The following is a 26,045-nucleotide window of genomic DNA, read 5'->3' as shown; positions in this document are numbered from 1 at the left end:
CTTAACTGGAGTCTCCGGTTTGTCTTTACTATGCGCAGAAAGGCTCTATCTGGAGTGTGTTTACAATTTGCATTCATATTATGGCACACGAATGCTATACCGACCTCACTATAGGGAGAAACGAAGCGGAGCGTTTCGACTGGTGCCTCAAACACAAAAGATAATTATCAATAATTCGTTGGTTTCAGCATTTTTATCAAATACATACATATTATATCGACGATATATCTATTTAATAAGTTTAGGGAAGCATTTAGGAAAATAATAATAAATTTAATACTGAAAATATTCCAATCATGTGCAAATAATGAGATTGTTTTTATGTGCACTTTTTTCACCGGGCACAGTGTTTACGCATCGTTATGTTCAACCGCGCTTTCCCATGGCAACTGACGTTTCTTGTCGTTTGGTCTGTTAAATGTGAAACGGTCGGTTGTGATGCTCGGTGCAATAGTACAGCATTTATTTATATCTTTTTAAAGTGTTTTCTTGTTCGGATATATATTCCGTTTGTGTATGTTTACTTAAGTTTTATTATATCGATGTAAATGCAATGGCGGATTCTCCACGTAGCATACTTGCCCGGCTTGAGCAACTCAAACAATGGCAGGAAGAACAAAAACGAGTTCTTTTGGACAAACATCTCGCCCAACAGCAGATCTTGGAGCGAGAGCAACTGAAAATGTACGAGGTTTTAGGATTGCGACAATCTGCAGCAAATGAAAAAGATGGAGAGGAATTCAGCGATGATAGCGTTAGTGAGCCGGAATACGAGGAAACAAATTTGGAAGCACAAATTGTTGCTGAGCGGTCATGGCAGGCTCCAGACAGTAAACTCAAGACAATGTTCAATTCCGATGCTGAAAAACCTACGATCGAGCAAGAGGAAGCTTTACTAAAAACGAAAAACATTCCTAAAAAACGATTTTTGAAACGAGGAGAAGGATTACGTGCTAGGTTTAAAGTAGATCCCAATAAATTTAAGCTGGACAATTTACCTAAATATAAATACGCTACTCATAACAGGGAACGAAGCAATCGCAAAAGTGATGCAAATCGAGAATCATTGCCTAAAAACGACGGCTCGAATAAGACGATCGCTGCTGAAAAAAATCCACGAGTCGCAGCCATAAAGCCAGATAACGTAGAATCAAAAAGAAAGTCCATGGGAAAGGAGATCCGCAGGAAGAGTGTTGAAGGTATCGTTCTCGATGTAAATAGAGTTAATGATAAGAAGCTTGAAACTAAACGACAAGCTGGGGGTTCGTTGCCGTCGGGGGACTCGATTTCGAATGCAGATAGTGTAGAAAAAATCGTTGATTTATTTGCTGGCAAGGTTAAATGTTTAAACATTTCAGAAACTGAAACTATCTTGCAAAATAAATCCACAATACCTGACGCTCCATGGAAGCAAAGGCTTAACCCGACGATTTCGTTGAATACGTCAAAGGAGCAACGTGAGCTGAATTTTTTCGAATTACTTGAGCAGAAAGTTGTTGGTAAGAGTTTTAATTCCAATTCGAGCAGCATCCTTCGTTTCATTGCGGCCAATGAGTCAACTATAAACGAAGAGATAATTAGTAAAGACGACACGGCTTACGAACGCTTAGAATGTGGTCCTTTGGTGCATCAGCAGGAGATTACATCGAGGGACAGACTTGCTCCTTCTCCATCACAGCTCCCGCTAAGTAGCAGTGATTCCGATGCAAGTGATGGAGAGAACGACAAGGACGGTCAGACGCATGTACATTTTGCGGACGAGAAGTCTAATAAATCCAGCAACGACTCGAACGATACCGACCACGTGTCGTACAACCATTTGGACGAAATGACATCCAGCAAAATGTCTACGCCTAATGATAAATTTATTCATCGATCTCAATCGCTCGAAAGAACAGGTGAGTCAGATGAAAGTGAAGAAAACCAGTCGACCCACTGTATGGACGACGATGCAACCGTTGACAGTGCAAACGGACAATCGGAGGATGAATATGAGCGACAGGAGACCAATGCAGTTCCTGAGTCGCTTGTAGACGACACACTTCGAAGTGAAATTCTTGCAAAAAGTGAACTTCTTAAGGAAAGACTCTCGGAACTAGAACGGGAAATCGATAGCTATCGTCGGGAGAACGCTGAGTTAATACAGGCCAAACAGGACCATGAACTGGATCGGCTCAAACTTCAACAGGATCGAGAAGAAATGGAAGAGCGAATTAACGACGAACGCATTAAGATGGAGGTTTACTTTCACGATGAACGGATGAAGATCGAATCAGAACGCAAACAGGCGCTCAGAGAGGCACAGAAACCGAATAAAAAGGATAAGGAAGAAATTTTGCGGCTCAAGGATGAATTGGATGAGCTGCGCAAGCAACAAAAGGAACGTGAGGCAAAGCACAGTGCATCGTTGGCGCGATTTCGAGCACAGGTGAAAACTATGGAAAAAGATCTGCAAGAAGTTCGGTTGGAGTTGGAAGTTGCAAAAAAGGACAACCGCCGTTTAGAGACCGAAAATTCCCGCTTAAAACGGCAAAACAACAGTCGCATGCTTGTTGAAATTAATCGAAACATTGCCAAACTGGCCGCGGTAGGTCCTGAAACCGAACGACAGGAACCGAAAAAAGACGGAAAAGCCGAGAAACTACCGAGAAAGGCACAAAAACAGCAAATTACAACACAGGAAAGAAAAACACTATCGCTGGTGAGGGCAAAAGTTACGAGTCATCCATCGGCACGGGCAAAAGGTACTTCCCGTGCGACGATAATTCCAATGCAGGAGGAAGATGTTACATCAGAAACGGATGAAAATGAAGAAAACATACCGTATTCAGAAAACGATACATCTGACGAAGAAGATGAAGATATCAATTCTGAAGAAGCGCTAGGTGCTAATTCTAGTTCGATGAATGAGTGCGAACCGTCTTCTTACTTCTCTAAAAAAACGCCCACGGTTCGTAAAACACTCTTTGATGCAGTGAACCTGAACGACGCGTCCATGCCTCGACAAGGCCTAGTGCGGAAAGAAAATCCCCCTACGAAATGCGATTTGCTTGATCGAACGCCTGAAGCAGCGGAAATGATCAAGAGCATGAAAAGGGAGATCGTGAATGCTGACGGAAGCCGGGACGTCTGGTATCCCAATGGGAATCTGAAGAAAATATCATCAGATGGGCTTATAATTAGGATGCTATACTTCAACAAGGACATCAAAGAGACGAACATGACGGAAGGCACGACCAAGTATTACTACTTCGAAACCAACACCTGGCACACGACCTACCTCGACGGGTTGGAAATATTAGAATTCCCAGAGTAAGTTACAATCTCAACCGAACTTATTTAGTTACTCATATCTGTTTTTTTCTCATTCTACCCGTTCAGCGGTCAAACCGAGCACCGGTTCAAGGATGGGTCGACTGAGGTGCACTTCCCCAACGGCTCGATACGTACAACGAACCCGAATAGCGCAGATATTGCCGAAGAGTGGAAGTACCCGGACGGAACGGCAGTGATAATTAGGAAAAACGACGACAAGGAGATTAACTTACCGAATGGTCAGCTGGAGATACACACTCAAGCCCATAAGAGGCGGATCTATCCGGACGGGACGGTGAAGTTTGTCTATCCAGACGGAAGCCAGGAGTCACGGTACTCGAACGGTCGGATTCGTTTGAAGGACAAAGATGGTCGTCTGATTTCCGACACTGGCGGGGGATCTGGAAAGCCTCAACTCTAACAGTCCATTAAACGAGCCTCTCCCTCTTTCTCATTAGTCATGAAGGGACCATGTTATACTATAAGGAGCGGTAGAAGAAAACCCCCACTGGATGGTCGGTTATCGAGCGCCTAGTCTAATTTATTCATTTTGTGTTTTCCGTATAATAAATCACCTTTTCTTGCTGTTTAAATTGGTTTGCAAGGAAATGACTAATTACTCTTTTGGCGATTTTTTACCTTTCCGGCACTTTTTTGAACTAAATTTTGGGCACAATCTGTCAGCGTTAGTCTAAAGTTAACCGGTTTCATGTAGAGCTCAATGCCAAAAAGCTTCCGCAGGCAATCCCGTGCCGCTTCTTCAATCGCAATCGTTTGATTCTCGCCGAATCCACTCCCCAGCAATTTCCGATCATTATAAATACCAACGTTGTACGTCGCGAGGATTGTGTTCTTTCCGACGTTTCCGATCAGCCGTGGTTCGGGATCTGCTAGTTTTCGCTCTTTGCAGTATTCTTGCAATGTTTGCAGAGGATCAGGGATGTCAAAGAATTCAAACAGATCCCGCTGGTTCAACGTGGTGCACAAGAAGTCGCGAACAAACAGGAAACATTGTTCGTCGCCAGATGAACGATGGAGCGCTGCTACGATGGCCTTTAGTGTGTTTGCCAGTAAAGCATCACCTACGGGAAATTCTGCCGCCATGATGACATCTTTCGTGCCCAAATGAGACGATACGTGGGCAAGCTGCGATTCGCTGGTAAGAGCCTCTCGCAAGCACACTACAAAATGGCGTGGTAAACGGGGAAGTGTCGTAAGTAGGAACGCATCGACATAGTTAGTTATTAACTGGTCGCCGTGTGCTATTAGTTCCTGGTTATCATTGACACCCAGTACCGGCTGTTCGATGCCAACCGAAGCCTGTCTATGTGTTTCTTGCTCAATGAATGATTGATGCGTAAATGCTTGCTGTAGAAGAGCGGGTTCAAAGTTTTCCTGCAACCGTTTGCCAAACGCGAAGATTTCTGCATTGTAGTTCCAGTCCGTGTGAGATGATCGGGGCAACACCGCTTCCGGACCCATTTTCTCACGCCGCTTGCGTAGTTCACGCAATGTTGGCGCTACCCAACGGTGCACGTCACGGTGGCGATGAAGATCAGCCCGTTGGGCCCCGCGTAGAAGCGCACGAGTAGCACTGAATAACATGATTTCACGTGAAACTTTAACTCTTAATTTCTTTTTTATGTTCTTAAATCAATCGAACATGTTCTACTACAGAATAGAACGTGCGTATTTGTTTTGATTTGGTTCGTCTGTCAGTTGCATAAGCAAATTTTGACAGATCTGGCGAGCCGGCTCATAAGCGCAAACATTAAACATACACAAGCTCTTGTATGGGCATTTATTTATGCGTGAAGCATGATTATTGTCTTTTAAAAATTCGAATAATGTGCCTCCTTTTATCACATTGAGAGCAAAAGATTCTTACAATGGCAGCAAAACCAAGTAGCTTGTCGCTTAAGAGTAAGTTCACTTCCGTCACGGCAGTTACAATACTTTGGATAGTTATTAATGCAACGGTTTATATTGCAGGCAATCGCAATAATGATGAGCTGTATGTTAAAAATGATTGTTTTACTGTGCAGGAAGATGAGCATTTGGAAGATCATCGAGCTATAGAAAATGACAGCGATAACGAATGTAAAGCAGATAGTTTAGAGCACAATCCGGACAATTCTTTGGAGGAATCGCTTCGACTATGGGCACTTTCATCGGCCGTCCCGCGTGAAACGTTAAAAGAGTTATTCACATTGCTTCAAAAAACAACGAATATTCAACTTCCAAATTGCACTAGCCCGATTCGTAATCTATTCATAAAAGACGTAATTGGAGGACAGATTTGGTACCACGGCGTGGAAAATTCCCTGCAAAACTATTTCCGGTAAAGCTAGCTTAAAAATTTGACGGTAGTTTTGTTGTTTTATCAAAGGTCCTTTGTACTTCAGAAACATTTCGCCCGATGAGAACGAGTTTTCTGTTAATCTATGTATGACTGGTATTCCACTGGACCACGACGGGCCCTCGCAGTTTTGGCCAATTTTAATCTCAGTGCCAGAAGTGGTTCCTGCACTGGTTGTTGGTATATATTTCGGCTTACCAGATCCAAAGAATGTAACGGGGTTTCTTGATCTATTAGTGAAAGAGATAAACCGACATATAATTGACGGGATTACCATTAACGATAAATTAATCAAATTACGTTTACGTTGTATCATTGCGGATGCACCAACACGAGCATTTATCCAAGGTAGATAACTATTTTAACATGAGAAAAAATAGTGGATGGAAAATTGCTTCTCAGCATAACATTAAATGTGACTTATTTTCAGGAGTTTCCTATCAAGATGCGATGGTGTGCTGTATGAAATGCAAAGCCGGAGGACAGTGCATAGAAAACTCTCGTAAAGTCATATTTCCAGGAGTGCTCGCAGATAAGCGCACGGATAAAGAGTTTAGAAATGCTTTAACTAAGCTATCCACTAGTAAAATTTCACCGTTAATCGAACTGAGCAAATTTAACTTTTTCAAGGGTATAATAGTCGGTGACAGGCGTCTACTGATCGATTTAGGCGTAATGCGGAAACTGTTGAACGGATGGGTGAATGGCAGCTTGGATCCGTTTCCGCAATGGTCTAGCAGTATGCAGCATGAAATTTCCGAGCTTCTAATAGAGATGAAATTTCCTTCGGAAATAAGCCACAAATTGCGCTCGTTAAATCTTCTTTCGATTTGGAAGGCAGACGAGCTATGCACGTTCCTCCACTATGGCAGCATCGCGGTTTTGAAGCATAGAATCAGCAACGAAGCGTATCAACACTTCAAGTTGTTCTATTGTGCGATAACTTTTTTGTCATCAAAAGCATACGAACAGCATTGGGAATACGCTGGTCAATTGCTGGAAGAATTTGTAAAAAAATTCAGTACTATTTACGACAAATATCACTTGACTACAAACGTTCATAACCTGTTGCACATAACTGCGGAAGTGCGCAAATATGGACCGCTGTCCTCAATTTCAAGTTATCCATTTGAAGAAAAGTTTCAGAACATCAGAGACTTGGTGCGACATAGAACTAAAACGCTCGAGGGATTAGCAAACATTATGAATGATATAAGAGATTTGAGCGCTGGATTCGTTAGAAATGATCAATTTCCTCTTTTGAAAACTAAAGAAGGAGAAGTTAATACTCATATCAGCTCAAAATTTTGTCTGATAAAAGGTCACAAAGATGGATGGTTTCTGACGAAATCGAATGTTATTGTGCAGTACATTAGTGCGGAATTGGTGAATGAAATAATCGTTATTCTTGGCTATACAGTTGAACGTCAATCGGATACGTTTTCTTATCCATGTTCGTCTCAAATTTTACATAACTATAAAGTGGATGTGTCGAATATATCACCAATATTGACGGGAGTTCCAGTCAATGAAGTTAAATGCAAGCTGGTGGCTTTGTTAGCTGATCACGGCTCAGTTATACTCTTTTATCCACTTTTACACACGCTCTCTTAGTTTTTAAGCATGTATCATGTGTTACGTGGCGCCTTCTGAAACAATCATATAATAAAAAACTTTTATGTAAGTTTGGTTTTGCGTTGCTAGATTATTTTGCGTTGAGAAATTATCACATTTTCCCGGATTAAATGATATTCGTTTTCTTCTCGCGCGTAGGCTGCAATGTTCATTCAACTAGTCATGTTTAAACGGGTTTCTTTTCATTCATTCAAAATGGAAAATATTATTAAAATATCTGATGGTTCGATTTACGATGTATAAATGCACGTATTGAATTGGTGTTTGTCGGTGTTTCGTTCCCTACGGTTTTTTTGAACTAACTTTGAACATGTAATCAATGTAACCCCCCAATCATACACAACCGCCCCTAAGCTGTTCTAGTGAAGCAGCTTCCATGCAACAAATGAAGATGCTGCTCCTTCAAACTGGTCCCGGTCCCTTAAGCTAGTGCGTGAGTCCTAACGACACCTGCCTTACTCCGCCACGGAGTTGCTTTGCAGGTACTTCTGGAAGCAGCGATCCGACTCGAGAACTGGATCTGAATCGGCGATAATTTGTACGAGCTTCGGGTTGTCCAGCATCGTAATGTGGTTACCCTCGACGAACTTGAGGCTCACGTTGCCCTCAGTATACCGGGACAGGTCGTAATCCTCCTCAATGTCCACCACCGACACCTCCGTGGGACGCACGAGCAGAATGGGCGATTGGACCGGTTTCGGGTGTTCGATGTCCGTCTCAAGGGCAATCTTGATGCGGTTGAACAGAGCCTTTGGCATCATGCGCAGGTACGCTTCAGAGTACAGGTTCTGATCCTTGGACAGCTCGAGCAGCTTGTCAATGCGCTCGTCGAACGTGGTGCAAGAGGCCAGCAGGGGTAACACGTCCGTGTTTTCCTCCGGGAAGATGGTGTTCACGATACCGGACGTTAGCACCACCTGTATGCTGTCGTCGGTGTAGTTCTCCGTCATCTGATCGATGGCGAGTTTGTGCAGGAACTTCGGTGCTCCATCGATCAGCAGAATCTGACCGCGCATGCCTGTCTCCTCAAGGATACGCGCCAATTCGAGTGTGATGAACGCTCCGAACGAGTAGCCCACCAGGTAGAAATGTTCCGTTCCCTTGAACACGTTCTCGATCAACTCCGGTGCTAGGAAGCAACCGATCTCCTCTACCGTGGTCATGTTGATCGTGTGCGTTAGCTGGGTGATGAAGGTGGGCAAGGATAGTTGAGCGGCGATGTTGTGCCACGCGTTACCTGCAACACCTTCGACACCGGGAGTGAACAGAACGCACGCATTGTACTTCTTCGAGTCGTTCTCTGACTGCAGGCGTAGGATCGTGTGCTGACTGTTGAATTCGTCTCCCAGATTTCGCAACAACATCGCGACACCGGTGGGTGTCTTTTCGTTGGCCAGCTTCAACTTGACGTTTTCGTCGGCGGCCGCCTTCGCTTCGGTAAGCTCCTGCAGCTTCATGAATGTAAGCGACCGCAAGTCCTGTGGCGTCAGGAACAGCTCATATTCGCGCTCGAGCGTCTGCTTGATTTCAACCGCCATCAGTGAATCCATGCCCAACTCGGACAGGGTCGTATCCATCGAGATCGACTTGATGTCGCGGATGCTCATGATGTTCATGACGGATTCGATAATGTTTTCCTTGCCGCTGGTGCGAATGCGCTTCTCCGCCACCACCATGCTGGCCACGATCGGTTCCGCCGTCGTCAGCAGCGGATCCAACTCCTGCAGGCAGGACGTGATGCGTTGCTGCAGTGTACCACCGATCTCCATGTCCAGCTTGTCCTCTTGCATATCCGCCACCAAGCCGACTTCTCCGACAGCACCCCACTGCACGGCCTTCGCCGGTAACCCGTCGGCCCAGCGTCGCTCAATGATGCGTTCCATGACGGAGTTGGCCATGCCATAGTTGCTCTGGCCCGCGTTACCACGTCCGCAGGATACGCTGGAGAAGATGACGAAGTACTCCAACTGAGGACACACGCGTCGGCTCACCTCGTCCATGTGCTGAGTGGCAACGGCTTTTGGAGCCATACATTCGCGGAACCGCTCCACCGACTGGTTCTCGAAGATTCCGTCGCGCAGCTGTACGGCCAGGTTGAAGATACCGCCAACAGGACCGAGCTTGTTAGCTGCCGAAATCAGAGCCTCGCAACCGGCACGAGTAGCGATGTCATCAGTGCTGACAACCACCTTTACGCCGTACGTTTCCCATACCCTGTGAAGGACATAAAACGCAGTAAGTACACGTGTCACAAAATCGTTCCTGTACTCGTCTTACTTGATGCGGTACAGCTGATACGGCTTGGACAGGCCACGACTGGAGCTGATTACCAGTTTACGACAGCCTCGGAGAGCTAACCAATCAGCAAGCTCGAGACCAAACCCACCCAGACCACCAGCGATGATGTACGAACGATCCGGATTGCAGTAAACCCGCGGAAGATAGCTGATCGGTAGTGAGTCTTCGCTGTTCGGTGTATCGCGCACCTTTAACAGCACCTTTCCGACGTGTTTGCCACTGGCAAGATACCGGAATGCCTGCTCAATATCACCAACAGCAAAGACGTTCGTTTTCAGCGGCACGATCACACCATTCTTGATGTCCTTATCGAGCATGTTGCGTAGAACCTGGTGGAAGGATATAACACATTCACACGGTGTTGATGGCGATCCTCTTCGATACACCTCGCTCTATCTCTTGCCTTACCATCTTTTCCTCCTGTGGGGCAGTGAACAGGAAGTCCACCAGTACGGCCGTGAAGGAGAGCGCCCGGAGGAACCGATTCAGTCCAAGCTTCGAATCGTTCGCCATGTCGTACTTACCGATCTCGAGGAATTTACCGTACTTGCCCAGACAACGCACCGATGCCTGCAGCTTGTCGTCAGCCAGCGAATTTAGGACGTAGTCCACACCCTGTCCGTTCGTGCGCATCATTATCATCCTCTCGAAGGAGGTATCGCGTGAATTGCCGATGTTATCCGCCTTCAGCTGCGGGAACGTTTGCAGCAGGAACTCCTTCTTTGCGTCCGTACCGACCGTCGTGTACACCTCTAGTCCGTACGCGAAACAGACACGAATTGCGGCCAACCCGATACCACCGCTACCGGCGTGAATCAGGATGGATTGGCCCTTCTGGATGTGCGCGTTGATAAATAGGGCGCAGTAGACGGTCACGTATACCACCGGTACGGTGGCGGCTTCTTCTAGTGACCACTTCTCCGGTACGGTCCACGTGAGCGTGTCGTCACATGCCACGTGGGTGGCCATAGCTCCCGTCGTCACCATGCCCATGATACGGCGTCCCGTTTCACCGATGCCGGAGTACTCGAAGCCCAACTCGCACTGTTGGTCCACGCGGGACAGATTGGCAAAGTCCGACGATAGCTTACCGGTGGCAAACATCACGTCGCGGAAGTTGAGCGAGCTGTACATCACCTTCACCAGTTCGCCCTTTGGACGACCGTGGTTAAACGGACCACTCAGCCACGTCATCGAGGAAAGATCACCTTTGACGAGCGCGTTTGCGTAGCAGTGATTGCGTCGTGGCTTCGACTCCACCTCCTGGATGAGCTGCAGATGCCGGAAGCTGCCCCAGCGGCCCTTTCGGTATACGTTGATCGCCAGACCGAGACGCAGCTGGCTCTTGAAGACAGGGCTATCGAGATCAAACGGTGGCGCAGTCGGATCATCGACGAACACACAGCTTACCATGCCACCGTCTGGTTCCTTGCGGATGCAGTTGATCAACCCGACGATGCCGGAATTGCTGTCACCCTGTGACACGGCGATAACTGGTCCAGCTTTGATCGCTTCCTTTAGCTTCACGATCCACTCGTACCGATCGTCCATCGGTGGGATGTGAACTATCGACGGTACGGCCATGAATTTACGCTTGATCCGTTGCAGCAGCACCAGTGTTTCATGATCCGGCACAGGGAACACGGCAAGCAGCTGGAACCCGGCTGGAGGAACTATGCTGTCCACGACGAGGTTGGCCGCTTCGCGCGTCAGCACATAACCGCTTTCGTGCAGGCTGCTCACGGATTCCTCAACGAACTCGGGCCGTCCGAGGCAGTTGGTTGAGATGAGGAACAGCGAGTTGGTTTGCGTAGACAGCTTGCCATCTTCGACGTGTACACCACCCAGCGAGAGTTGTTGTTTGCTCAGGAACATCAGGTCAGCCGTCACAAGTGGCAAATCCCCTAAGGCTTCTGCAAACAGTGGCGTGATCGGTGTGCTTTCTCCAAAGTCAACCTCGACTACCTTGACCTTGGGCACGGGAATGTTCTCCAATGCCAGCTGCACACACACGCGCACGGCATCGGCTTTCGTGAGCGTTGGTGCGGGCAGATGTGACACGAACTGGTACGATTCCAGCACGGGAATACCTGGAGGCTTACGGCGTGCGACCGTACTGGCTTGCAATCCGACGATTTCGATACCACCGCACCGGATCGTGTTGAGAATGCGTGAGTTTTTGAACTCAAACACTTGGCTGCCTTCCTCCATCGTGTTTGCGATCGCGAGATGCATCTTGGGATCGATGCGCATCCGCTCGATGCACGTCGGGATCATGAGCGTGCGCGTGTCCTTGCCGATGATACAGCACTGCAGCAAACAGTCCAGGAACGACACCCAGTTCAGTTCCCAGTTGATCTTGCCACAGGCACTGTCTGCGCGGGCTTCCAACACCGATCGGAAAGCGCCACTGTAGTGATATCCTCGCAGACGCAACTCCTTGTAGAAGTCTCTCGTCGCCAGGACGGGCATGTCGTTTGCTGGAGGATCTGGAATTTCCGAGAGTGTGATGTTTTCGACGTGACGCACGTATCCGGTAACTACGGCCGCTGTTCCTTCGGTGATCTCGAACCGACCCGTACCAGGTTGCAGCATGACCGTGAACTCGATCTCCTGATCTTTCGTGATCGAGGTTGCTCTCAGGAACTTTACATCCTCGAATTCGACCTCCAAATCAAAGTACATCGGGCCTTTAACCATGGCCAGTGTTTCCCAGGCCAGGTGCAGGTAGGCGGTAGCCGGGAACAAGACACGCCCGTCGATCACGTGGCCAGCGATGTAGCTGTAGTCTTCGTCGTTCAGCTTGATCTTCACGCGCCGTTCACCACTCTTGGTTGATTTTTGCATCTCAAACTTGGTCACGAACCAGTCCTCCGAGTGGTCCCAACGCACGAGATGGGAAATCATCGGTGTTCCGCGAGACACCGGGAATTCTACCGATGGATAGAGCCGTGCCACAGGGATGTCCAAACCGTTAATGTAAAGCCTGAAAATGTCGACAGTCAGTTTCGGTTCACAAGATACGCCACCATGACTACTTACTTTCCAAGTGCGTTAAACATGTACTGCACATTGTCCTTGTTTCCACGCTTAGTCAGTCCGATGTGGATGGCGTTGGGCATGGATTTCTTCAAGATGGCCTGCAACAACCCGTGCGGAGCGATTTCGATCGTCAGTGCATTGTTGGGCAACAGCGCGGACGTTTCCTCAAAAAGCACCGAACTGAGCAAGTTGTTCGTGTGATAATGCGCCGACGAGTACTGGCTCTCTGGCTGATCCCAGCGAATCTTGGGCACCGACGAGCTCAACCATTTGGCAGACCGTTTCTTCGGCTCAGGAATGACCTCGTTCAGGCGGGCCAACAGCCTCGGGCCCATTTCCGCGATGTACTTGCTGTGATAGGGAATGTTCGAGCATGGTACCTCCTTGGCAAAGATGCCCTTTTCCGTGAGCTGCGCAACGTACGCCTCCACGTTCTCTTTCGGGCCGGAAATAGTACACGAGTCCGGTCCGTTGTGGCAAGCCACTTCGATACCCGGTGGCAGCATTGTGCGGATTTTGCGGAAACCCAACCCCACAGCCGCCATCGACCCAAACACGGTCTTCGTTTCCAAACTGGCCATACCACGCGAGTACGCCGACAGGATCATCTGTTCGGCCGTGAAGCAACGATCCGCATACGCACAACCCAGCTCACCAACCGAGTGGCCGATGACGAAGTCCGGCTCAAGATCGAGCGATCGTAGCACGTCAACGATGCCAATTTGCACCGCCGCAATGCCTACGAACGAGTGCAGGATGTTGTCGTACTTGCAGCTCTTCGACGTAAGGATCTCGATCAAGTTGAGACCGCGTTTCTCCAGCACACGATGACAGTGCTCGATCGCCTGCCGGAACACGGGAATTTCCATCAACGACGTGCCCATTTCACTCCACTGCGAGCCCATGCCGCTGAACACCCACACGAGCGGTCGTTTCAGACCAGTATAATGCTGCGCCTCACGACCCAAGCAAATCGCGTTCTCAGTGCCATCCTTAGCGTACAATCCGTACCCACGGAACACGTTTCCGGGGATGGACTCACTCTGGACGTTGTGCAGCAATGCGACGTACTCGGCATCAAGATGGCGCGTGCTCATGTCCGTCAACACCGCATCAATGGCTTCCTCCGTACGGCCTGACCACGTGATCAACCGGGGCAGATTGTCTGCCGGCAGTCCGTGGTTGATCTTCTCCTTCGTGCTTCCGTACAGCAAGGCATGCGCATTGGCTCCACCAAATCCGAACGAGTTGACGGCAATAAGCGGTCCGTCGAGAGGCTCCGTGTCGGAGACCACCTTCAACCGACCGTCAACTAGCGCGGGAATGTCACGCCGAATTTCCCGGAAGTTGATGTTGGGCGGTATGAGTCGAGTTTCCAGCGCCAGGATGCACTTGATCAGTGAGCAGACACCCGAGCTTGACTCCGAATGTCCGATGTTGGACTTCACCGAACCAACGGGTAGTGGCTTCTTTCGGCCGGTGCAGAAAATCTTGTCCAAACCGGCGCACTCCTCGGGATCGCCAACTACCGTACCGGTGCTGTGAGCCTCCACGTAATCGACCGTGGATGGGTCGAGCTGGATTTCGCTGTAGAACTCGGTGAGCAGCTTGCGTTGCATCACTCCTGACGGGTAGGTGATGCCTTCTTCCTTGAACCCGTCACAGTTCGTCTTCGAGTACACCACGTTGGCGTACACTCGCTTTGCATCCTTGGCCTTCTGCAAGTACATCACGGAGATCGCCTCGGAACGCGTGTAGCCGGACGCATCTTTGTCGAACGGACGGCAGTACCCGTCAGCGGCAAGAACACCAAGTCGAGCGAACTGCAGCGTTACGTACGGATGCAGCAGCAGATTCGAGCCACCAACAATGGCCGCGTCACATTCCCCGTTGCGGATCGCATTGAACGCACAATCGAGGGCGTACATGGAGCTGCTGCAGGCGGTATCCAGCAGGAAGGACGGTCCGTTTAGACCCATCGTGTACGAGATACGGTTGGCCATCATAGCACGTGAGCACCCCGTAATACCGAACCCACCGGACGAGATCTTTTCGTAGAACCACGTCTTCTCCGATTCGGCAAAGCACGCTCCAACGAATACGCCCGTACGCGAACCACGGAGGGATTTCGGATTAACACCGGCATCGATGGCGGCCTCGTACGCGTGCTCTACCAGGATACGACACTGCGGATCCATCGTGTGAGCCTAGAAGAAGGAGAGATCTCGTTGAATCACAACTTTTGGATCTTCCGGATCACAACTTCCGGGCCGATTCTGTTTCATACCTGCTTGAAGTGCACACCGAAGAACGTCGCATCAAACTTCTCGAGATTGTTCACCTTGCCCATGCGACGTGGAATCTCGACGTTACTATGCCGCCAGCGGGTTTCCAGATCATCCACCATGTCAATCTTGTTGTACAGATTGTAGCCAAACTCCTTCACACTGTCCGAGTTCGGAAACCGGCCAGCAATGCCAGAGATCACGATCTCATCCCCCGGACAGGGTGGTTTAGCACGGAACGCCAGTGCGCTTGCGTCATTCGATTCCATCGTTACGAATTGAATGTCTACTTGCGCGACACAAAATGCGTTCTACAGACGATCTTCACGTTCGTCGAGGAGCACTTGCAGTTTTCTATATGTCCCTTAGCACTTTTGCAACTTGCTTTCAATCGCTTGGCGGTTGAGAGTTGATTCGGTTCAATGGATGTTTTTTTTTATCTTCTTAACACTTCAAGTAGGTTCACTTCGTACAAACGCTCGTAGCCACACACGCCACCAAGGACAAGGACCGGATGCGTAACCCCGTTTCGGTACAACCGAGGGGAAGAGAAACTGAAATTCACACAGCTGTAAACAGCAGACACATCGGTAGCAAGTAACCGGAACAGGATACACGCAATAATCGCACGCAAGTGTTAGCAATCGCCGAACAAAACACACCACGCTACAACCATCCAAACTGGCAGGCTACGGAGCTGCGAGTGAACGGCCGTTCCAGGGTTGCCCGAGGGTTTTATAGCTCGATCCTTAGGGCCAGGGCATCCTTCCGGTTCACAGGACGGGGGAACCCCCGGAGAGGAGGCAATAGGCACCGTGGACAATTAAGAGACACCCATGAAACCAGGAATGGGACGGTTTTCTTCAATCGTCATTTGCAATTCCGCATCTGATTAGTGTCTCCAACATTTCATTAACCACGGTGACCGCTAGCGTTGAGGCGGCCACCGCCTGTTCGGGGCGCTCCATCGAAGAAAGAATTTGTTGTTCTTCTGTCCGTTATTGGTGTACGTTTTAGGAAATATGTAGTCAAGTCGCCGGAGTACCGGAGCATGCTCAGACTTTACAGATATGTGGGAATTCTGCATGAAGTATAAGAATTTTAGTGTCTAGCAGCACAGTATATTCTCATTTAGAATTTCGCTTTTCGATTTAAAATCACATTAACTCGTTAATGCTGCTTTAAATTATGTTCAACGTTTATACGATTCGCGCCACCCTTCCACGTGTAAGAGCCTACAAAGCACATTGCCGAACGGCATGTAAGCGAAAGAAAGGAAGAACGTTGGAGTTTCCTACGGTTACAAACTTTGCCGTTACGGATACATTTACATAAAACACGTGATAATAACCAATCGAGTGTTTCACCGTGGCCACCGAGCTTCCGATATCCGCGTACTTGCCTCAACCAACGTCGCTGTATCGGTAACAGTTTTACACCTCGTGTAACCCATTGACACTGGCCTTTACAGGGGAGGTTCATTTCTGATTCACGGACAGCGAAAGTTGGTGGCTACTTCAGCCGATGTTACGCTCTCTAGAAACATGTCTCATAAATCTCGTTTCATATCATCTTCATCTGCATTTTCCTGTCAAAACATCATTATCGTTAGACGATCAAACAATGTTCAATTTTGTTACGGAAGTTTAATGAACAAAATCGATCGCAGGGCGCACGTTTAAGGTTAATCATGATCACCCAAAACCCACCACGTACGCTTAACCCCAGCTACTTAACATAAGTCAACGCTCCGTTGAATCGGAAGTCGTTTTGCGCGTGTTCTAAGCTATTCGTGTGAACTCCCGGAGGTCCTACGCCATTCGACGACAACATAATGTCGTCAGTGTGACGCCAAGCGACTGTTCGTCCATTGCGTAATCCATCACAGGCAGCCATTTTCTTCTATTTCTATCGCACAACATTTAGAAGCAATTTCCTTAGATTCGACGATATTTTGTACAGGATTCATTTATTATCAAATTCATATACGATTTATTGTAGCTAACTATTAATGCAAAAATATTAATAAAAAAACAAACGCACAGACCAGAGTCGTCGTGCAGCTACGCTTTTGGAGACCACGTGGGCTTCCGATCAGTACTAGGAACATGACGCAGATGGAAATTAGCGATGTAGTCTGTGTTGATGCGTTGCACGCTGATCGCAAACGGTTCCGTCGGGTGGAAGATGAAGGCCACTAAACGCCGGCTACCCGGATGGGGCGTGATCTGATGTCCCATGCCGGCGTAGATACGAAATTTCAGCAATCCGGAATCACGCGCATAGAACCGAATCGGAAACTCAGAGAACGCCTTCGGTCGCTCCATCGCCGATACCCACTTGTCGTCGTAGCTGAACAATCCCAGATCCAGGTACGGTGAGCTGGTGTAACTTTGCGCGCTGATTGGCAATTGGGCAAGGATACGCTTCGTCGCTTCGATTTGGCTGCCACCTCGTGCTCCGATAATGGTCTGCTTGAAGCGTGTGTGGAGCAGATTACTGTACAGGTTATTGCTCGGCGAGCAGGTGAATGGTGTCCGGTGGCTGTGCGAAGCATTTCGGAAACTGTCGCAAAAGTTTTCGTACAGATCCAGCAGCTGCATCGACTGGTTGGTGTACACGGCGACGATCTGCATGTCCCAGATGTGATACACCACAAACAGCGAGTTTTGGCTGTTTGGTTCGTGCGCCTTCAGCGTTACCACGTCTTCGTGGGCGTACTTGATGAGCAACAAATCGTCATCTAATAGCTGCATCTTCCACATACGCAAATCCTTGTACTCATCAAAGTGGCGGTAAAACTTGCGCAGCGCTAGCGTATCTTCCCCGGTGTCTACTAAGCTCTTAGCCTCCCGGAACAGGAACACCAATATACGATGCTTTAGACTGTTGATTGTCGGTTCGCGGAATGCGCGTGGTGGTGGTGCACTGCCCCGTTCCGGCGCGAACGCGCTCGTATAGTGCCGTTCATCCTCGCCACTGCAAAACCGACCTATCGTACGCTCGGGTATAAATGTTCCGTCTGCGATGGAGAAGATGTACATCGACTGGTGGTGTATCGAGAGTATTGCCAGCGTGTTATTGTAGAGATACACGCCCTGGTTGTGGGACAGTATGATCTTGTCCACACGAAAATCCCGTGAATGCGAAATGCGTCCAAAATGCAGATCGATTATGTACAGCGTGTAGTCTTCCAGGGGTGAACCGGCAGTCGGTTTGATTACTTCGTTGTTGGTATACAGCTCGTAGAAATTGGGTCGATTTTCTTCCGGTATGAACGAGGCAGCTCCTACAATTACGTACCGCCCGTCATTCGTGAACAAACTACACTCCCGGTTGAGGTGTTTCTCGTGATTTTCGAGGTTCACAACGTGTTTCAGCTTGAACAATTGATCGAATATTTTACTTCGAATGCCACTGTTGTCAGGTTCATTGTCCACCATCAGCTCAGTGTCCTCCCATACGCGAAGTAAATCGCCGGCTGCCGCACAGCCCTGGTACTCGTAAATTTCAAGCGCAGCCTGATCAGAAGAAAATGCGATAAGGTATTTTCCATCGGGACTGAATTTTCGTAGGTAACATGGTGGTCGCTCGACGTTGACTACAGTTAGGTTGGGGTACACATTCTGGTACAGCTCCCGGACAGCATGCTGTGGTGTGCGATGTCGTCTACCTGTTTCCCGGTTCCTTAATCGATGCACGATATTCTGGGAATGCAACTTGCGGAAACGAATCCGGTCGGTGCAGAAGGCATCTGATATGTTCGTGAATGCGTTTGGTTTCGGCACACTTGAGCGACGCCGATTTGCCATTACTCTACACCGCTAGCCTGCGCTGGGTTGCCTTTCGCTAGCTCATGAGAGGCAAGTATTAGGCACTTTTAAAGTAATTTTAATCGTAGTTTGCTTTCAGTAGCTTTGAATTTTAAAAGCCATTATCCGCGCACCGACGAAACTATACAATACACACCATTGACAGCTGTTTGTCAACCAAATATGATGTATGAAAAAAAAAAACAATAGTAAGCCAAAAGTGACAGTTGCTTTAAACTAACCGGGATTATTTGCACCGCGTTTTTTGAGCGGTAGTTCGGTTAAACTTTTCGTTTGTGTTTTTTTCTTCTAAGTATATACTCTACGTTATTTTTATGTGTTTTTTTAAATGTATATATATGTTGTATAAGTGCAAGTGGAATCGTTTATAATGGAACCTTATTTAAAACAGTACCACGATGAAGAGATCACTGATCTGCTCAACAATCCCGATGATTTGTTGCACGTTTGTATTCGCGTCAAGTATGTTCCTGCTTTAAATTCAGCTATTGAAAGCAGTATAGAATCCTGCAACTGAAATGTTTGCTCCTTTTTGCAGCCTAACGCATCTCCAACGCAAACAACCGCAGCTGTTTACCAACCTCTTTCAGGATACTACAGCGGAGCTTACTCGCTGGAACGAATGTTTGCTGCGCGCGCAAAAGGCACTCATCGAGGGAAACTTGTTCCTGGAGCCTGGATTTCAAATAAAGCAAAACTGTCACGTGCGGTTCGTGAATTTGCCGATTTCGCCGGCGGACTTACGAAAGGCAGCCTATCCGAGCATCAACAACGTCGGTCAGTTCCTTCAAGTAAAAGGCAGTGTCACGCGTATGACTACCAGCCGGTTTCTCGAGTTTAAGCGTAAGTATGTGTGCACGCGCTGCAAACAAACTGTGCTGCTTGAGGCGGATTACACCAAGTCGTACGTGTTCGATCCTCCTGGTCCCTGTCCAAATGCGCGAGAGGCCGGATGCCGCGGTCAGCTGCAACCAATATCAAGCCAGCCAGAGCCAGAGTATTGCCGTGACTACCAGGAGATACGTATCCAGGAGATCATGAGCGAACGAAACGTACCGGCCTCGTTGGTGGTAACACTTGAGGATGACCTTGTTGACTGCTGCCAACCGGGAGATTGTGTGACGATTTGTGGACGCATTGAGCACCGTTGGAAACCGCCAGTTGTTGGCCGACGCACGGAGATTACTATAGCATTGCGCGCGAACAGTGTGATGCGCGAAGAGAGCAAAGCAAACTGGTCGAAAGATTTACCAGAACATTTGTTGTGCGTTCAGGCTGAGTGGCAGGAATTGGTGCGCGAAATTGGTGAGTTGGCCGCACGGGATCTGCTGGTGCAATCAATTGCGCCTGCTATCAGAGGCATGTACCCAGTCAAGTTGGCCATTGCGCTTGCGCTAGCATCCTGTGCCGAGCGGTTGGTTGACCCAGAAGACACGATTAGTGGGGCCACTGTGCGTGGTCACTCTCATTTGCTGCTTGTAGGAGATCCTGGCTTGGCTAAATCACAGTTGCTCAAGTTTGCTTCAGAAATTGCAAGCCGCGCTGTGTTTACCACTGGTATGGGCTGCTCCTCGGCGGGGCTGACAGCGGCCGCGGTGAAAGACGAAGGAGAGTGGCAACTAGAAGCTGGTGCACTCGTCCTAGCGGACGGTGGGGTATGTTGCATTGACGAGTTCAATCTTATGCGTGAAACCGATAAAGCCTCCATCCACGAAGCGATGGAGCAGCAAACGATTAGCGTGGCCAAAGCGGGCATGGTCTGTAAGCTTAGCACGCGATGTGTCGTTCTGGCCGCCACTAATCCAAAGAATCTCTACACAATGTCCCACGGAGAAGGCATGTCGGCGGCTAATATAGGCATCGGGGGTCCGTTGCTTTCTCGCTTCGATATGGTGTTAATTTTGCAAGACATTCGGGCACCCGACTGGGATGCGGATATAGCGAACCATCTGCTGGCACTTGCTGTAACGGACAACGAACGGAAAAGCTTCGATAACACCACCAGACATGTGGATCGCGTAGCTTATTGGGATTTGGAAAAATTACAGCTCCATTTCGCTGCCATTAAAGATATTCATCCGAGAGTTTCGCACCAGGCGAACATCATCCTGGGAGCGTACTACAAAGCGTGCCGTTTAGATCCGTTTCGAGATCCTACGCGTACGACGATACGTCTGTTGGACAGTCTGTTTAGGTTGGCGCAAGCACATGCAAGGCTACTGTTTCGCTCGGAGGTTACACCGATCGATGCGATCACTGTCATCCAGCTGATGGAAGCTAGCTGGGGTTTCGGAAAAATTGGCATTGTTACACACGATCTAATTAAAGCAGATCTACCACTTGGACCGGAACAAAACTTCATCGATCGCCTGTTACATGCACTAAATCTGCATAACGATTTGCAAGATTCAATAATTGTGCGTCCTGTCGATGCGAACATTCTTCGGCGGTATCACCGCGAAATGATAGCAAAACAGCAACAGAAGCAAGCGGATCAACAAATATCCCAAGTAGGCTGTTCCACGATCACCGATCGCGACGTAAGCAGTCAGCTTGCAGTGAGTAGCAGTTTACCACTATCCAATGTTTGTGTTACATCGACACAGTTCACAGAGAATATACGTCAGGGCGGACAGGATACTACTTTCCAATCTCCTTCTGCACAGTCCAAGTACGGCTTTCATGCGAAGGTGAATTTCAAAAAGCTGCGGAATGCTGCAATAACAGATGCATCAAAAGAATACAATGATACAAGCACGGTAACTACGAGTACCAGTGGATTAACACGGAAACGAAAACATGCACCGAGCGAAGTTGAAGAAGATCTGTCCGTGAAATTACCGCTGAATGAAGCGGCCCTGGGGAATTTACTGGGATCTTTGCGTAATAATTTTACTAGTGGAATGCTATCAATCGACAGGTAATCGAACAAGACGCAAAGTAAGGACGCTTCATTCAGCGCATTATTGGATACAAGTAAAATATTTGACGACGATGATGATGACTTCGTGAACGAACTCAAAGACGATCTCGAATCAGCACGCCCATTGAGAATGGAACCGTTAGAGGTGATTCCAATAAAAGATCCTTCCGGTACGGTTTCAAACACGACGCAATTAGTACCAACAATCGAAGCTGATCCACCAGCGGTCGAACATCGAAGTCAACCGTTTAGTATCGATGCGGCTGATTCAATCGTACCAAAACCGAGCAGGGGAGAAGTTTGTTTAGCACTGGATGACACAATTCCCAATACGCTAGGTACTATCAATGGAAATGATATCCCGGATGATTGCTCAAATCTATCAGCGTATCAATTTAAACGATCAAAACCACGCACATGCCCTGTGGAAGTTACATCGTCGCCTACAGTACCCGCATCTATTAGCGCCCCACATGATGTAGACGACCTTCTAAACTTCCAAATCGAAGCCTCTGGAGAAATTCCACTGCTCTGCGATGCTGTGCCGCCAACGGCCAATATCTCTTACGTCCCGGGAGTGCGCACTCAGACACGTGAAAAGCTGCAACAATTTGAATTTCAACCGAAAAAGCCTGAACCACCGCGCATGCCGATAGAGGATGATAGTGCGTACGAGTCTGTCATACGAGACGAATCATTGCGGCATGATCCTCGTAAGCCGACATCGGCTAGCGCAGAAGAAAGCGTTTCACAGTACAGCGGTCTTTTTGATTGTAATGAAAACAGAAATGCAGATTTTGAGTTGCATTTACTAGACATTGAGTTGTAGGGACCTTGTAGCCATTAGCAACACCTGTGATATTTATTGATTTTCTTTTTGCCTTCTTATGATATTGTTTTGTGTTTTATTTTGTCGTAGTTCTTTTCGACGTCCTTATTGCATTGTATTTTGTCTTAAAATATAATTTACAATAATATTGCATAGTACTCGATTCGACCGTCTTTTACTTCATCACCGCTCCTTTAGTCCGAACACATGCAGTTAAAAATTAATCAATTAAAACATCATAGAGTTTCAGAATAAAAAAAAGAAATCCACTGATGTGGTTTCTGCATTAGGCTCCTCTATAAAATACAATTTCTTCGTGTCATCTATGATAACGAAAAACTGCTTCCGTTTATCGGAAGGAATAAAGCAGCTTCATTTTCTTAGCTTCACACAGAATTTAAATGAAAAAGTAACGTTTACGTCCACGCTAAATTGTGTTTAAGAGACATTTGAGCCGTTAGCGCCCGATAATCAATCAATACATTGCATGTAATTGAAATGATGTACTATTGATTTATGCTTTCTTTATACACGTTAGTAACGTTCCTTTGGGTTCCAACCAGAGTATTTGCGCATTTTTATATCACCTTAAATCTTCAATTTTGTAGAAATTAGATCAATAAGCAAAATATATTGATGAACTTTTTACAATGGTTTCTGCTGTGTACCGGGCGCCTTTGGTAAGTTATTTATTGTTTCTAACTTTATACCTTCGGGATTTTGCTACTGATGAATAAGATTTTCTTGCTGAGCAAAAAATTGAATCATGTGTGGGATTTGATTTGCTTTTTCAGCTCTCTCGATCTCGACATATTTTCCACACAGTGTACAATCATTTATAATCGGAGTCATTCTCATCGTTGAGTTCTAACATGAAAAAATAATAAAATGAACACATCATTTTCCATTTTCAAGCTTTTTTGATTTCTTACCGTTCATGCTACCTTTATTCTAATACTCAGTAATCCATGATTAGTACAATTCCATGTGAAGCATGGTCTGAGAGTAGGTGTTACTAGAATGTGTTTATCCAACTTCTGTACAACAATGTCTGAGGATTTTATTCGTATCCGCAGTACAAATCAATGCATCTGAACTTTATGCAAGATGAATTGCATCATGTCTTAAAGGTTCTTATCCCCGAAGTGTGTATACGTATATCTAGTGTGTATATATTTGAAGTAAAATATATGTATAAGACTACCGTTTCTGGATTTCTTCAAAGTGCACTGAAATATCTTTCTCTGCCACTTGTATCACTCTCATTATAATGTAAAAAAACAATCCAGGGTAATAAAGCCTAACGGCCCAATAATAATCGCTGTACTTAGCATAACAAACGAGAATAACAGAACTAAAACACATCAAAAAAACATTCATGAAAGTTAGAAAATCCTGCTAATCATTGTCATACTATTTCATGTTTCCTTTTGCGACATTAAGTTTCACATTGCTCTTGTTTGAGTGTTAGGATTGCATTACTGTAAGGATATAAGTGATGATGCATTCGTGTTTTATAGTTGAAATAAATTTGGCTAAATTTTTCCTTAATATTCGTACTTCAAGAACGTGTTTTATTTTTTTTACGATTTATATCCTATTGCCATTTGATAGACGGTCGAGTTCTGCATGTTGTTCGCGTGTATAAACTATTCTGTTAAATCATTAGTTAGGGAATTCATTACATAATTACATGCTCTTACAGAAAATGTCGAAAGGATTCTAATTCTTACTCTCATGCTTACTGTTGCAATTTTACTGATGAGCCCTAATTCATCTAGCGGACCTAAAAACTCTAGGCGCATGTTGATGCTCAGAGTTGGATTGTGGTATAATTTAATGTTGTGTGTTTTGAGGTAAATAATATAACGCATAATTAAGGCCAAAATCTACTTTGCAATCAAATGATCAAAGTTTGACAAAAAATATCCTTGCCCGATTGTGTAACTACGATTTGCAACATTTTACCGAACAATAGCAATAGGAAAAATGATTTTTTTTCAGCACGATCGTAATAGTGCTGCGTTGAGTGCTTGCATAAACCGCGTACCGTTGAATAGCTCACGAAATTGAACAACTCGACTTTTCGCTCGTATTTCCGTTATCCCGTTCTATTTGCGCGACTAGCAATGAAAATACATTGTTCACGGACTGTAAAAATGAAAAACGAAATGAATTAAAATAGTTTTTTGTGTAACATTGAAAATACATACTTCGTTTTGTTTAGCAGAAGTTTCCAGGAATTGTGCCTTCCACTGTTCGGCCAGCTTGCGTCCTTCTTCGGTTGGAACAGCACGCTCCTGGTGGAGATCTGTTTTGTTTCCAACCAGAACAACCGGAACACTGAAAATATGAGCAATTAAACCATCATTAGTATGGTCCTTTTTGGGTGATACAAAGCCGTGTTTTGGCATACGTACTAGGCCTTCCCCATCACATCGAGTAACTTGTCGTAGATGATTTTTATCACTTCGAATGATCGTTGGCTAGTTATCGAGTAGACCAAAACGTAGCCATGGAAATCCATGCTATACTGGGCGGGGAAAATGCTATACTCGTCCTGTCCGGCTGTGTCGACTAATCGAATTTCATAATCAGTCTGATGTATACGGGTTTTTTTCGTAAAAGCTGTTGGCAATCAAGTTGGTATTCATTAAGTATCAGTTGCGAAGAGAAGATCTTAGACTACTTACTATTTTCGATAGTGGGATCATAAGAATCCACAAACTGTCCCTCGACAAACTGTATGCTAAGAGATGATTTTCCTGCAAAATGAATAAAAAGATTATAGTATAACTTCATTCTTTTCTATCTAAAGAACATTGGATAATTGCAGCCTTTCAGGGAGTGGATATATTACAACATGTTGATAGTGACGGTGATTCGTCATCCTAAGGATATCAAATGTAGGTAACTAGAACGCAGACTATTTTCATTGATAAATGTCACATACATGCGATGACGCATTCACTATTTAGCTCGATTGGCGACACCGAGCCGGCGCTAGAGCATATTTGAGCATATGATTACGACTGAGATCGACCGTGGATTTACAAACGGGCTTGATTACGCAGATTCTTTTTTTTCTTTACGAAAAATTGTTGCTCATAGAAGTGACATAAAAAGTATGGGCCTATCGCGAAACTTGGAAAACCTATAATGCTTGAAATAATGGACTGACTATAAAGTACTTACCTACGGAACGATATCCCATCATAGCCACATTACGCTGTTTGTGAGTCATTTTTAAGGATATACGCTAGCGTAGCCTTTCTGGCTCTAATATAGATGATATTTTATGTTCAGCGGCGACCACAACCCACACGTAGGATAATGATCGATTAACGTTTGATCTCAGTAAGATGAAACGTCAGAGGCACTACACAGTCGAGAACAATGAACTGTTCTCTTCCGACCTTGGCTTGTCGTTCGTATGACCAAAGCAATTGGCTAAATAATTTGCTACACTCTGTCGTAAAATGCAACGCAATAGTCGTAACAGGAAAGTTTCTACATCGACAACAGG

The 26,045-nt window shown here is 46.6% G+C and overlaps 7 protein-coding genes across 7 annotated transcripts; 3 read left to right on the top strand and 4 right to left on the bottom strand.

The window, feature by feature from the left end:
* Positions 1 to 553: 553 nt before the first annotated feature.
* On the top strand, positions 554 to 3,736 carry LOC128721587 (centromere protein J). The gene is made up of 2 exons (XM_053815356.1): positions 554 to 3,312; positions 3,382 to 3,736. The coding sequence occupies exons 1-2, from the start codon at positions 554 to 556 to the stop codon at positions 3,734 to 3,736; spliced, it is 3,114 nt and encodes a 1,037-aa protein (XP_053671331.1).
* Positions 3,737 to 3,889: 153 nt separating this feature from the next.
* Positions 3,890 to 4,948, bottom strand: LOC128720489 (39S ribosomal protein L44, mitochondrial). The gene has a single exon (XM_053814159.1). It carries the CDS (start codon positions 4,918 to 4,920, stop codon positions 3,928 to 3,930), a length of 993 nt encoding a protein of 330 aa, XP_053670134.1. The 5' UTR covers positions 4,921 to 4,948; the 3' UTR covers positions 3,890 to 3,927.
* A 1,176-nt stretch (positions 4,949 to 6,124) lies between these two features.
* Positions 6,125 to 7,019, top strand: LOC128721585 (uncharacterized). Its single transcript, XM_053815355.1, has 2 exons — positions 6,125 to 6,835; positions 6,996 to 7,019. The coding sequence occupies exons 1-2, from the start codon at positions 6,125 to 6,127 to the stop codon at positions 7,017 to 7,019; spliced, it is 735 nt and encodes a 244-aa protein (XP_053671330.1).
* Positions 7,020 to 7,536: 517 nt separating this feature from the next.
* On the bottom strand, positions 7,537 to 15,203 carry LOC128721672 (fatty acid synthase). The gene is made up of 5 exons (XM_053815451.1): positions 14,937 to 15,203; positions 12,650 to 14,856; positions 10,016 to 12,593; positions 9,587 to 9,936; positions 7,537 to 9,523 (listed from the first exon to the last, which is right to left on the bottom strand). The coding sequence occupies exons 1-5, from the start codon at positions 15,201 to 15,203 to the stop codon at positions 7,765 to 7,767; spliced, it is 7,161 nt and encodes a 2,386-aa protein (XP_053671426.1). The 3' UTR covers positions 7,537 to 7,764.
* Positions 15,204 to 16,997: 1,794 nt separating this feature from the next.
* LOC128721581 (DET1 homolog) lies at positions 16,998 to 18,746 on the bottom strand. Its single transcript, XM_053815350.1, has one exon. The coding sequence runs from the start codon at positions 18,744 to 18,746 to the stop codon at positions 16,998 to 17,000; it is 1,749 nt and encodes a 582-aa protein (XP_053671325.1).
* Positions 18,747 to 19,137: 391 nt separating this feature from the next.
* On the top strand, positions 19,138 to 22,566 carry LOC128721578 (DNA helicase MCM9-like). The gene is given in 2 exon segments (XM_053815346.1): positions 19,138 to 19,229; positions 19,306 to 22,566. Coding segments are annotated over 2 exon segments (3,306 nt in total). The 3' UTR covers positions 22,520 to 22,566.
* Positions 22,567 to 23,500: 934 nt separating this feature from the next.
* On the bottom strand, positions 23,501 to 25,927 carry LOC128730560 (GTP-binding protein Rheb homolog). The gene is made up of 5 exons (XM_053823627.1): positions 25,715 to 25,927; positions 25,213 to 25,284; positions 24,940 to 25,147; positions 24,733 to 24,862; positions 23,501 to 24,670 (listed from the first exon to the last, which is right to left on the bottom strand). The coding sequence occupies exons 1-5, from the start codon at positions 25,761 to 25,763 to the stop codon at positions 24,581 to 24,583; spliced, it is 549 nt and encodes a 182-aa protein (XP_053679602.1). The 5' UTR covers positions 25,764 to 25,927; the 3' UTR covers positions 23,501 to 24,580.
* Positions 25,928 to 26,045: the final 118 nt, after the last annotated feature.

The sequence above is a fragment of the Anopheles nili genome, chromosome 2, assembly GCF_943737925.1.
Source record: "Anopheles nili chromosome 2, idAnoNiliSN_F5_01, whole genome shotgun sequence".
NCBI lineage: Eukaryota > Metazoa > Arthropoda > Insecta > Diptera > Culicidae > Anopheles > Anopheles nili.
Note: the sequence above shows the minus strand (reverse complement) of the source record. Positions and strands in the feature narration are given on the sequence as shown.